This window comes from Abramis brama (genome assembly GCF_963993115.1).
Source record: "Abramis brama genome assembly, chromosome: 23".
In the NCBI taxonomy this organism is placed as follows: Eukaryota; Metazoa; Chordata; class Actinopteri; order Cypriniformes; family Leuciscidae; genus Abramis; species Abramis brama.
The window spans coordinates 23,737,188-23,751,158 of NC_139985.1; the positions used below are offsets into that span (position 1 = coordinate 23,737,188).

The 13,971-nt window shown below is 35.9% G+C and overlaps 1 protein-coding gene across 2 annotated transcripts; it reads right to left on the bottom strand.

Annotated features, from left to right (window-relative positions):
• Positions 1-1,560: 1,560 nt before the first annotated feature.
• On the bottom strand, positions 1,561-7,934 carry LOC311074747 (ataxin-1-like). Of its 2 annotated transcripts, XM_084101613.1 has the most exons (4): positions 7,823-7,934; positions 4,867-5,816; positions 4,418-4,767; positions 1,561-4,202 (listed from the first exon to the last, which is right to left on the bottom strand). In XM_084101613.1, the coding sequence occupies exons 2-4, from the start codon at positions 5,501-5,503 to the stop codon at positions 3,885-3,887; spliced, it is 1,305 nt and encodes a 434-aa protein (XP_083957739.1). In that variant the 5' UTR covers positions 5,504-5,816; positions 7,823-7,934; the 3' UTR covers positions 1,561-3,884. The 2 variants fall into 2 exon arrangements, with proteins under 2 accessions (XP_083957739.1, XP_083957740.1); XM_084101614.1 differs by lacking the exon at positions 4,867-5,816 and having other exon boundaries at positions 7,823-7,907.
• Positions 7,935-13,971: the final 6,037 nt, after the last annotated feature.

Sequence of the window (13,971 nt, forward strand, 5' to 3'; positions counted from 1 at the left end):
AAGGGCTTTTCTTAACCAGTTAGCGCTCTATGCTAATTTAGTAGGCCATTAGGCTAAGCGGGTATCTTGCTAAAACTGAAAACACAAAGAAAAGGAAATGTTGGTAACACTTTATATGAATTATGCTTATAATGAATTATAGCTCTACTGTATTTATAATTATTTATAAGTATTACTATTTTATAAATATATGTATAAAGACTCATTAAGACCTATGCATTATAAGAACAGTTATAGTTACATTTATATAATTACTTATAAGTCATGCATTTGCTTTTTCAATGCGCATGCTCATAATCCATTATACACTGATTTATAAGTATTAATTAGTCAGTCGTATATGGTTACATTGACTTTTTAGTAATTCAGCTTTATTTCTGTCAAGTGAATATGTAATAATAATAATAATACATTTTATTTATAGGTGCCTTACATGACACTCAAGGACACCTTACAAACACAATAAAACAATCAACAATAATCAAATACTCATTATTAAAACCTTGGATACCAGTATTAAAATATAAAAATAATCACATAAAAGCCTGCCGGAAAAGCAAATGTTAAGAAATTATGAAGATGTGCTCATTATACATTTTTAAGTTGCTTACTTGTAAATGTAACTAATGAACAATAATTCCTGCAATAAAATAATGGAGAAAAAAACACAGAAATCATTAATACAAACAGTCGAAAACTTTTTTTTTATGTTACATAATAGCAAAACACTGCAACAATATATTTTTTTACAGTGTAATTGCAAACTGCTATAAGCAATACCATGCATATGGCTGAGGAGATATAGATTTTAACAAATCAGAATTACCATTCATGACCTCTAATGCAAACATTAGCCATTAAAGACATAATTGATAACTAATTGGTACAGCAAACAAGTGTCCCTGGAACTATTTTTTATTCTATCATTTATAAATTAGTGTATAATGGATTATGAGCATGCACATTTAAAAAGCAAATGCATGACATATAATTATAAAAATAATATGAATGTAACTATAACTGTCCTTATAATGCAGTATAGGTCTTAATGAGTCTTTATAAATATATTTATAGAATAGTAATACTTCTAAATAAGTATAAATGGGGCTATAATTCATTATAAGCATGGGCTTCATAGAAAGTGTTACCGAAATGTTTCATTACTGTAATTATTATAGTAACTGTAATACAATATGTAATTTTAAACACATTAATTAACATAAATATCTTAATTAAGAATAAAAAGATAAATGTCATTTCTACCAGACATTAAATAGAGTACACATAAAAAGTTGGATGGAAGTGATTTCTGATAAGATCTTGCACAACACCAAATCATTCTAAATAAGGGAACATGTTGAACCACAATAAATACCTTATGACAACCTAATGATTAATAATAGAAAGAATCATTAGCTCAGTATATATAAAAAAAAAAAAACATTATGCAAATGGTAAGTCCACACAGACTCGTGTTTGTCTCAAACATGCTTATAAATCATACAGAATGAGTTTTTTTGAAAATGTAAAAAATGCAGAAAGTTTTGTGTGATGGGTAGGTTTAGGGGTTAGGGTTAGTGTAAGGGGACAGAATATACAGTTTGCAGTATAAAAACCATTACGTCAATGGAGTGTGTGTGTGTGTGTCTGGTAATTCATGTGACTCATGTGTCAGTATTGCAGGATGTGTGCACCTGCAGTATCCGAGTCATCACTTAGCTCGTCCTCTCCTGTGAAGAGTGGCCAAGCCAGCAGGTGGGCGGTATCAGGGGAGAGCATTTGGTTATGATCTGAACATTCGGAATAAATCAAATGATAAAATGAAATGAATAAAACTGTCTAAAGAGGAGGTGATAGATTTTGGCAGATGAAAATGTGACCCGTGCAGCTGTTCTTAATAACGTCGATACAATACAACATTGTAGCGGTTCGTTAAAGAGAGGCTCCAGTGATGGAAAAGATGACTTTCGAAACCAGATGTTCGGAGAACTGAAAAACATTTTATATGCCATATATATATATATATTTAATGTTGTCCAGGAAATATGTTTTATCATTATGAAAATTGCAATACAAAAAAATAAATCACAAAGTAACCACTTCACATTAATCAAACAATGTAAATGTAAATATTCTATGAAATTAGATGTTTTGTGTTGTTTTATCGGAGGGCTTCTACTTATGGGATGGACATGAGAATGTTAATGATTAACTCTGCATTAGGAATTACATAGACTCCCTTGTTCAGAAAAGAACACAAGTATATTCCATACACCTATTTACTACCTACAATATCTTTTTACAAATAGTGTGTAAAACAGTATGCATTATGCAAATCTTTCAAACAGCAGTATGCTACATTATTGTTACATGCCCTCATTATATTGCATGTTTAATTCAGCTAGTGGCATCCAGTTATCTCATGAAGTTGTGTGTGTCTGAATGGAAATGATTTTCCCAGGTATTATAAACATCTGTGGGTTGCATATACATGCTATAAAACAAAACAATGTATACACTGTTGAGAAGGAAATTATGTCATAAATATTTTTGCGTAGGCCTAAATATGCTGTTTATTTGGTTGGCTTTTAGGAGTACACCAACATATTACCATCAAGCTAACATACATTAAGTCAAAAAGACAAAAAGAGAAAAAACAAAGAGTCCAATATCAGATATCGCAAAGGTTTTTAAGATGCCCTTTATACCAATGTGTGAGCTTACAAAAAATTATACACTGCAAAACATAAAAATAACTATTGCAATACCCTACTTTGTTGTTGTACTGGTAGTTGTACAAAAGGCAGCCTAACTAAATAAACTACTGTTCAAAACTTTTGGGGTTGATAAGATTTTCTTTTTTTAAATCTTTATTGAAAGAAGTATCTATGCTCACAAAATATTGTGAAATATTTTTACATTTAAAAAAAAAAATGATGTTCTATAATATATTTTAAATTGAAATTCATTCCTGTGATGAATTTTCAGCAGCCATAACTCTTATTATACCAGTATGCTGATTTGGCTCAAGAAAACGTTTCTTTTTATTATCCAATATTTGAAATTCTTGCACTCCATTGCGCAGCACTCTGTATGTTGTTAGGATGACAAAGGTATAAAAGTTACATTTATACTTTGGTCTGCCTCAGCGTTCATCAATGTCAAAATGATTGAAATGGCCAATCAAATCAAAGTAGGCGGAGTTTACAGCAAGAAGCCTCAGTTCAAAAGAGAGTAAATAAAATATGTAAATATACAATTATTTAATACATGTGAACTGGTTTACAATTGAAATGTTAAACGACTGACAGTAACATCCAGTGATGCAAACTACCCGACGTTTTTCACAAATATGGCTGTTTTGAATGGAAAATTTATGTGATTCATATAATTCCTAACTGAGTGTGACAAGACAAGATATGTTTTACTATTTTAATGCAAAAAAAATGTAAGACATGGTTACGGCCTTGCTATAATTACACTGCTGACCCTTCCCTCACCCCACTCTTAAACCTACCCAAACCACCAAACTTGTCCCTAACCTTACCTGTATCCTACCGTAATAAAAGCGTTTTGCTATACAGCATGAACTCAATAAGTACATTGTACCATCTTTGTTTTGTTTTTTTATGTAAGTACATAGTAAACCTCATATAAATTGTGACCATAAATCTCACTGACGCCAAACTTTTGAATGGTAGTGTACTTGATTTGGTAACATTGTAGTTACTATACATACACATATTTGCAAAAGATGGCAGTTACAATGTACACATAGGCCTACTTATGTATATGTGTAATATTTGACTGTAACTCTGATTTTTTTTAAAAGCAAACAAACTTTTTGTTATAATTCAACAATGTATAATTCAGCCTTTAGTTGCTCAATCTCTGATTTTTGAAATTTCCCTGAACTCAGGAGCTGTGAAGTGTCTCTTTCTTGATTTATCTTTTATCTGTGGTGTGGGCTTCTTTTCGGCATTACACTCCGGGACCAAATGATGTCCAGCCACTTCAGTTACGTCCTGATTGGTAGGTTGTGATGAAGAAGCGGGCATATGCGTCAGTGCCAAGCACACGTCACCCACCCTTAGTTGGCGGCAGTGTAGTCTGCAGGATTGACTTGTGTGTTGAGGGTTACAGGAGGACCAGCCATGCCCACACACGAAGAAAGGCAGCCCTTCACTCACTTCCAGAGACAACTGCAGAAATTTTTTAAATATTTTAAAGAATAGTTCACATGAAAATGACATTATAATTGAATATAATTTTTACTCCTTATGTCCCTTCATTTATTGTTCTAAAAAAAAGAGATCCTTGGCAGAACACATATTTTGTGTTTCAGAGAAGATGGTTGGAATAGTAAGACTCAATATGCAGCATATTAGGAATATTTTCTGTCTATGTGTGTGCTTACCTGCGAGTGGTCATGCTCAATCTCCACGTGCAAACAAGACAGCGCAGGTGCGTGTGAAGGTGTGATCTTTAACACAGTGAAACGTTTCAGCATCAGCTCAGGATGTAGTCGAGCACACTGCTCCAAATCTTCTGTCCTTAAATCCTCCACCCGCTTCAGTCGACCACCCTCAAGCTCCACCAAAGAGCCTTCTATAAAGCGACGGAGAATGCATAGGGCAGAAGAGGAGGATGTAGAGTGTGTGATGGTGTTCGCTAGGTGGTTGTGTTTTTCTGCATCTCCTCTCCAGACCAGTAGGGGGAGCTCCTCTCTTGTTTGATTTTCACCTTGCCACTTTGATCCTTCAGGCACTGCACGAGTAGAACAGTTCAAATCAAGCGGCTGATGATGGTTGTACTTTGTGTTGTGTTTTAAATGTTTTTTATTAGAATCTGTATAAAGTAGAGAACCTAGAAGTGGGTTGTTTTTCACATAATGTCTCTCACTGTCTCTTTTGGAGCAGATTCTTTGACTTTGTGGTTCGTGGTACCAATGTGAATACTTCGATCTCTCATTTTGCATGCACATTTTGACTTCCTCGTTTGGAACATCTCTTCTTAGAACGTCCCTAACAACCCCTGTATAGAAATATGAAGCTGACAACGGGTCGACTTGTGGATTAGGCAGCTGTCTGAAACCTTGGACAAGTCCATGTCCTACTCCTGGAGTTAAATAACTCCAGTATGAAGTATCCTTTCCAATACCATGCAGTGTATTTGGGTCAGTCACAAGTAATTTTGATGAAGGTGGCAGATATCTACTGTTAGTAGAGTTCTGACTCAGTGAAGAGTGGGTCTGATTCGCTCCAATAACACAAGAGAGGTCAGGAGGCACAGAGCCTAAATCACACCTGTAATTATACAAGTTAAATGCATCTGTGACAATGTCAGGTGTGGATTCCCGTACATGTCTAGGTCTTCTGAATATTAATTCCTGATTCCAAAAGGGTGAGGGGGTTTTAAAAATGTGTTCAGATGACTGTTCATTGGAATTTGGTACAGAATTCCATTTTTCTAATACTGAGGAGGAACTTGTATTTCTTGCCATGAGCACAACAAAGATTGCACAGTATCACATTTGACATAAATAATCTGTTCTCCTCTTTCTCTCTTTAAACGTCTTGCTTAGTGGTTTTGGAGAAATGTCAATAACTTGGTTTACAAATTGTTTATGGTGTAAATTTTCTTATGGGGAAGATCATTTAAGATGCTTTCAGAATCTTAGGCATCAACTTTTAGCATTCAAGGCTTTGATAGTTCTTTGAGTTGTTGTGATGGGTAAATTGATTTAGGTATCAAAGGAGACTTATGGCATCACACTAACTGGAGAACTGTTGGGTGGTTTCCAGTGCTAAGAATTTCTGAAAAAAAAAAAAAAAAAAGGCAACAGATACAATATTAAGTCTTAAAAAACCTCTGTAAAGAACATTTTTAAACTTAAATATGCAGTATATTGTGAAGTTTACTATTTTATACTTTTAGGAAGCACATTCTTTTCGAAGTTTACATTTAACATTAAAATAACCAACTGGGCACCACACGTTTACTAAATAGACACTTTATTCGTGCAGTAAACAAATAAATATTGGATGACAATTATGCATGAGATTAGCACATTTTCTACAATAGCAATGGCAATGGCAATTTTAGCTTTTGTGCAATGCTGCATTCACGCCAATATGTGTCAGCAAAGTCTAAGACCACTGTTGTATCAGCAAAAGAAAACAAACTAAAATGACTTTAAATTCAACATAAAATCAAATATGACCCTATTTACTGTCTTAATGCATGGTCTCATTATTCATCAGACCATGTTATTTCAAATTAAAAAACGACTTGTAAAACTTTTCTCAACTTTTATTAAAATTTCCTAGACCTAGATAGTAACTAGATCTTCCTCTGAAAAAAAGATTGAGTAACTACAGTTTATTTTGTAATCCCTCCCTCCAAACACCGGATTCCAACTATTTTTCATGATCTAATCAATTCAGAACATTGTCTTACATTTTCTATCACTGAATATCCTGTTTAACTCAGAAATACATCAGATTACTTAAACAGTGCATTTCCTTACTTCATGGTAAGGTAGTGTTGTTTTGATTAGAAAAAAAAAAAAAAACTGCTTCATTGCATGGCTCTTTCCATATATCTCCTTTAACTGCCTAGATCATTTCTTTTTTTGTCCAAGTGTAACGCTGTGGAAACAGTGCTCTATACTTTACACTAACAATTTGAAAACTTAATGGTACACTAATAACAGCATTCAGCACCAGACGATCTGCCTCACACCAGCTTTTAGTCTACAAACTTCAGTCTGCCCCCATCAGGGCTTTTCTATGGCTACAAATTGTCCATAATAACAGTGCATGTTTGACTGCTAAGGGTTAAAAGTGAAATAACTGACAAGTAGGAAAGGTTTATAAACACATACTGTTTTGGAATGAAATGAATCAAGAACAACTAAATATTTGTTTGATCTCATTTCTGAATGGGATGCAATCGGTCCTTTTCCTTTGATTATTAACTCAAATGTTGAACTTATGAAAGTTTTCAATTCCCACGCTGTCAGAAAGACATACTTATCACATATTATCACCTGATGTATAAACTGTTGAAAGAGGTATTTACTTATTCAAATCCCCCAGCTCTTTATTCAAATGAAATGACCTAATACTGTCATTCAATATTTATAGCCCTCAATCTATACATATGCTTTAGAACATAAAGAGACCATTTTTCAATAACACCCTCTCAGGCAATACTATACAAAACATCAGCACCAAAGGGCTTATTTGAATGAGGGATATGCAAATACAAGAACTGCTCATTACGGTAGGACAGCTAACAGCTGATTTTTACATGCAAAAGTGAATATTTATCATGGAATTGGTGCTAAAAAAATGAATCAGAATTGCATAAACCACTGAATGATCTAAAATAATCCTTATCAGTTCTGCAATTTATCCAGAGCATGATTTATCTATTCTATGCTGACTTCAAAAATAAATTTCTGCAAGGACAGCACATATACCTTGCATATTGTTAAAGAGGAGGTTCTGGCTCTGGTAATATCATACTTCCCTCTAAAGCTAAAAATGCAACTGCATTACATGCAAATTAAATAATGTAGGCTGACTTATGAAAGCAAAAGTGTTATGAAATTAAATGAAAAATGAAATGAAATAACTAAATTGAACTATTTTTGAACTATTTACAACTTGTGCTTAAATATATTCATATTACTGCAAATTAAAATTAACGTTTACGAAACAACATTTTACAGTGCTAATTTCTGACTGTATAAAATGATTTCTCAAATATAAAAGTACTACTGCAACCAAAACACATTATTAAAGATTTATCTTACCTCTAGACACCCCTTGCTTTACGTAACATAAGGGCCTTTGCTGATGAAATGCTGTGCATCCAGTTGTGATGCTGACTTGCATATAAACTCTTATTTTCATTCCTCCTACTCTCTCTCAGTTTCTCCCACTCTCCTCTTAACTCTGTCTGACGCTGTCTGACGCTCTCTCTCTCTCTCTCTCTCTCTCGCTCTCTCTCTCAAATGTGGCATGAATGTGGGGTAGGAGGCATTAGTTCTCTTTAGAGCAGTTCTTTTCCTTGTCATAGTATGAATGACAAACAGGTTTAATTGCAATATACAAACTTATGGTACATTATCAAAAATGTTGATAACGATTAAGATAGCAGCCCAATGGCTGTTGAAATAATGTGAAGAATACCGAATAGTTTTAGTCGGCTGCCTCAACTGATTTACACAGACATGGCAGAACAAATTTAAAGAAATGAAAAAAAGCTGTAAGCTTAATCTTAACCAAAAGTTTGATATGACAACAAATCAGAATAAATAAATAAAAAACAATAAAAAAAAACAATAGACAAATAATTTAATTTCATATTAGGACCAGATCTATAAAATTTAAATATCTATTAATATTTAGCCTATGCTGCGAGTGTTGTTAAACTCATCGCGTTGTTCAGCGCAGAAATGCTTTCATACTCGTGTGTGTATACATGTGAAATACTTTTTACATAAATGTTGGTAGGTAGCCAAATGCACGTGAGGGAAAGCAAACAACGCACTCTTACGATGACCATATCTCTGAAAGACAACATCGCTGAGTTGAACAGACAACAGAGATGAATGCATTCCCCAAAAGCATTGTTAGTAGATCGTAGAACATATATCCACCAATGGTCTCTACGATCAACTTAGCTCACGATGCTTTTGGGAAACGTAGCCCAGACCTGAATCAGCCTTTCGTGACATTTGAATTCTCTGGTGTAATGCAATCTCATGCAGAATGCAGGGCAGTGGTTGGAGTAAACGAGTTTCTTCTCGTTAATGATGTGCACCGAACCGCTTAATGAACCGTGCCGTCGAAAATTGTTATCACAAGTCGCACGCGCGCGCTTCATAAAACACAATGCTGACATATTTACTGTATCTAATTAAATCGCAGCCAGTTTGCGATTCGAAAATCACACTGACTAAGCAATATAGCGATTTCTATTTAATGTTGGTACATCATGCAACTTTTTTGTGTGTGTGTGTCATTCATGAAACTAAAATGTAGCTGCCCTCTTCCCACTCTGCAACCCACAAATGGGTCGCCACCTACAGTTTGAAAACCCCTTTTCTAAAGTAATGTTAATACATTTCTAAACAGTTGCTAGGATTTCTGGGTGGTATCTGGGTTGATGGCAGTTGCTAGGGCATTACTATGCAGTTGCTAAGTTCTGAATTCTGAATGGTTGTAAGAGCTTTGCTATGTCAAGTCAAGCCAAGTCAAATCACCTCTGCTTTTATAGCATTGTTATACAGCATTATAAATTGTTTATAATAGTCAACCTCTTGTCAACGAGGTCTTCACAGGGGGCCGGTCTCTAGGGCTTGTCTAGTTGCTGTGGTCTCCACTGACATCCAGGGCGTTTTGGTCGTCTCTAGGTGAAGGTCTACCATTTGGTCTGGATACAGAGCAGATCTGGCTGACTACGGTAACCTTAGGTTAAGAATGAGACAAACAGACTAATAATAGCATAGATGTAATTCCTCTTACGATGTAACAAGTACATCGGATCTTATGGGAAGCGTTCCCAGTTGACCTAATTTATGCAGCCAAACAATACTTTAGCATTTACATTTGACATTTAATCATTTAGTAGACGCTTTTATCCAAAGTGACTTAAAAATGAGGAGAACAATAGAAGCAATCAAATCAACAATAGTGCAACATTATGCACGTGCTGTGACAAGTCCCAGTTTGTCTAGCACAGTACATGAAGCAAGTTTTTGTTTTTTTAATAAATAGATAGAACAGACATATAATAGAATAGTAAGAGGTAATATTAACATGTCAAGTGTTGACGAAAAATATGAGTCTTTATCCGTTTCTTGAAAGTGGCTAAAGCTGCTCGGGTTAGGTTAGGCAGGTCATTTCACCAGAAACAGTCCATGTGAAGGTCAGTGAACGTGATTTTGTGCCTCTTTGGGATGGCACCACAAGGAGCCGTTCACTTGTAGAATACAAGCTTCTGGAGGGCACATAAATCTGTAGTGAGTGGTGAGTAGTGAGTTTATTCATGGGGGTGCAGTGCCAGTGGTCGTTCTGTAGGCAGTGCCTTGAATTTGATGCCAGCGGCTATTGGCAACCAATGCAAACTGATAAGGAGAGTTGTGACGTGTGCTCCCTTTGGCTTGTTAAAGACCACTCTCGCTGCTGCATTCTGGATCTGTTGCAGAGGTTTTACCTGGCCTGGCCTGGATCTGTTGCAGAGGTGGAAGGCCTGCCAAGAGAGCATAACAATAGTCCAGTCTTGATTGAACAAGAGCTTGGACAAGGAGTTGAAGCACTGAAGTGTGGTTTCTGAGATGCCCATTGTTATGAGGGTTGACAGGAGGATCTGTTGGTTAACCATGTCAAAAGCAGCAGACAGATCCAGCAAGATTTGGAAGCTGCTCTTGCCACTCTCAGAGCTTCAATAACTGAGAGAAAGGGAGTCTCAGTTGAGTGGCTGGTTGTTGAGCAGGAGGTTCTGTGTAGAAACGCAGAGACTTGGTTTAACACGACACGCTTGGCAATGAATTGGAAAGGGATATCGGTCTGTAGTTTTCTAAAAGTGCTGGAATCGAGTGGTTTCAGAAGCAGTGGGCCTGCATCTGAGCCTGCTTAATTCTGAGCCAAACTAAGCTAAGTGGGATCTTTCGATTTGTGCCACTTCATCTCAGTTTAGAATGATGCTTGTGAAGAACATCAGATAGCCAGGGCGTAGAAGGGGTGGTGCGGGCTGTCTAGATGAAAGGGGGCAAAAGTTGTCTACACAAGCTGTAAGAGTGGAGCAAAGAGCATCAGTAGCACTGTTAGAATCTAGTGATGAGAACTAATTAAGGGAAGGAATGAACCATATAGGGCTAACTTGACAGAGTGTGTCTGCCTCACGAACAACTCTAGGAAGACTGTTCCAGAGTTTGGGTGCTAACCAGGAAAAGGATCTACCGCAGAAGACTTTGTTATTTTGAGCATTTTCAACTGGCCAGACTTTTGAGACCACAGTGGGCATTAAGGACTATGCAGTTGCTAGGGTTTTGTGCCATTTGATAAGGTTTTTTGAGAGCTTGTTAGTTTATTATATGGTGTTCTGGGTTGTTGCTATGCATTAGATAAAGTGTTCTGTTTTTTAGCACGTTGCAATGCATTTTCTAGGGTAGATGCCAGGGTGTTGTTAAATGGCTGCTAAGGCATTTTGAATTTGTTTACAGTTGCTAGGTATTCTGGCCTATTGAAAGGATATTATTATGTGGTTACTAAAGTGTGATTATGAAGGCAGATGTCCGAATGTTGTTATATGGGTTCTAAGGTGTTCTGAGTTGTTGTTAAGGTGATGATACACAGGGCAACTTTTTGAGCAATGTTGCTTGGGCACTTTCCCATTGAAAATGGGCAATACATTTCTATCTGGATAATTTAGATTGGTCGTGGGCCCTGTGTCTCATCTGGTTGCCCGTTGATGGCAACATTGCCCAGCAACATTGCTCAAAAAGTTGCCCTGTGTATCATCACCTTTAGTGGTATGTGGTTGCTGGGGTTTGTGTTTTAGTTCAATGGTGTTGCTATGCAACTGATACGATATTGTGTCTGCTTGTTAGTATGTTTATATGCAGTTGATAAGGTGACTGGTTTTTAACACATTGCAATGCAGTTGCTAGGGCAGAGACCAACCTGTTGTTATACAGTCACTAAGGTGTTTTGAATCATTGTCAGCACTTTGCCCTGTGGTTTCTAGGGTTTTGTGTGTCAGTGCAAGGGTGTTGCTATGCACTTGATAAGGTATTGTGAATGCTTGTTTATTATGTGGATATGCTGTTTCTGGGTGGTTTCCAGGATGTTGCTGTGTGATTGTGAGGGTGTTCTCAGCAGTTGTTAGCATGTTGCTATATGGTTAGACAGGTGTTTTGAGCAATTGCTAATGTGATTGCCAGGATGTTCTTGGTGGTTGCCAAGTTGTGTTGATTTGGGGTAATCAGTGGTTGTTAGGGTGTTTGCTGGGTAGTTGCTTACTTGCCCAGTCAAGGTTTAAAGCCCAGGAAACACATGTAGGGTACAACGGGGCTAAAGGCTCCACAGGGGTAAAAGGCTCCATTGATTTTGTTTTCCTCTAAACCACTAGATGGCACAAAAACTTGCAGCAGCACTTTCCAAAACATCCGCTTTTTAAGATGCACGTGGATTTTTGGCTGATCGACGGGGCAGCAGCACAAAGTTGATTTTGTGCTAATTTGATCTAATGTTTTTTTTTTTTTTTTTTTTTTTTTTGTTGTAGATTTAAGTAGCAAATGAAAATCGCTAAAATTATTGAATATATTTTGAGACAAAAGTCTTGTTAATGATTTTCAGTTTTGTTCAAGGTAATTAAAGCAACAGTTTTTCAATTACAGAAGAATATGTAAAAGTATGGTATTTGGGGTAAAAGGCGCCCCTGCTGTCAGGGCTAAAGGCACAATAATCAACATGATAATAAACAGCTGGCTGACTTTTCCATTTGTTGACATGACATGGTAATATCATATATTAAGTTGGGTGTCCACTTTATAGAGATAATCACCCTATTTATAATGAAACCATCATATTTAAAAAGATGATATTAATCATTTCACATAATAAAATATCATTGAATAATACTACTGTAAATCTAAATAAAATGATTATTAGATAAAAAAAATATTTTATATTAACATATTTTAATTACAGTATAATTATTGAACAAAAATGAATTGTTTTATTTATCAAAATAAACTTAAGTTTGAGCTTAGACATCATTAAAAAAAATATTATTTTAACTACAGTATTTGTATAAATACTGTTTTACTGTTTGCCTTTTGCCCCCATGCTGGTGAGCCTTTTGCCCTGTGTGTGGGGTAAAAGGCCCACCTTGCCACCATACATTTATAAGATTTTTAAACAAAACAAACCACTTTTATGATTTATTTTCAAACAAAATCTATTGCTCCATAAATGTTCAAACATATATATTTTTTTCTGCAATCATACACTATGGGAATAGTGAAAAGCATTTTTTTTCTTAAGGTGTGGCTTTAGCCGCGTTGTACCCTACTTCTAAAAATGTATACACTGAATGCACTATGAATAATTTGAGTAAGTGTCCACCAAATAGATCTGGTAGTGGTGCAGAAACTACACATTTAACCTTTTTCTACATTAAAATATGATTGTAGTTTGTGCACAGCAGATCTCTTGAAATGGAATTCTCTTGAGTGATGGGAAACTCCAATTTCATGTTTTTCCAATGGGGTTACTTTTTACATAGTTTTTTCCTTCACCAAAATTGAATCCAAACATCAGTCAGATGTGTCAATATTATCAGGGTAACCCATTTGCACTTTTGCTTTATTCTGTTTGCACTTGAAACGTTAGTGACTTGCTGCAACCACAAACACTGAAGTGAAGCCCACACACAGTCGCAAGGATTCTCTGTCTGAGTCATATAAGAGCTCTTTAACACCACACACCCCTCCAAACACATACACATACACTGCATGAATGTCATTCTGGATTGTAAAGATATGTGTGTGTGACATTTAGAGAGAACTAATGCTGATACAATCATGTTTTCCACACATCCCACACACTCTTACAGCTGTGGTAAACTAATCTTCAGACGCAACAGAAGCTCAGCTGCACATTTGAGGCTGTATCTTCTGAGGACAGTTAAAGCAGAGTTTCAGTACTAAACCAGAGAGCAACATTAACCTCAATTCTGATCCTCTCAGCCACTCATGCGAAATATTGTCATCAGTGGTGAGTGAATGTACTGAGGAAACAACCATTATTCGATCCGTAATAAAATAAGAGGTGTTTTTTTATTTTTTTTTTATTTTTTTTTGGCAATTTAGATGTTGCAGTGGTTACTTGAGTGATGCCATTTAATGATATTTTTAGATTCATAGTCTCTATGTGGGTGTTCTTTAGTCTA

Bases quoted from the DNA above. Each gene is read 5' to 3' on its own strand.
- LOC311074747 (XM_084101613.1), bottom strand. From the start codon at position 5,503: ATGGCAAGAAATACAAGTTCCTCCTCAGTATTAGAAAAATGGAATTCT. The intron at 4,768-4,866 runs GTTCTCTACTTT...CTACTCGTGCAG, and splicing joins GAAAAACAACCCACTTCTAG to TGCCTGAAGGATCAAAGTGG. The intron at 4,203-4,417 runs GTAAGCACACAC...AAATTTCTGCAG, and splicing joins TTGAGCATGACCACTCGCAG to TTGTCTCTGGAAGTGAGTGA.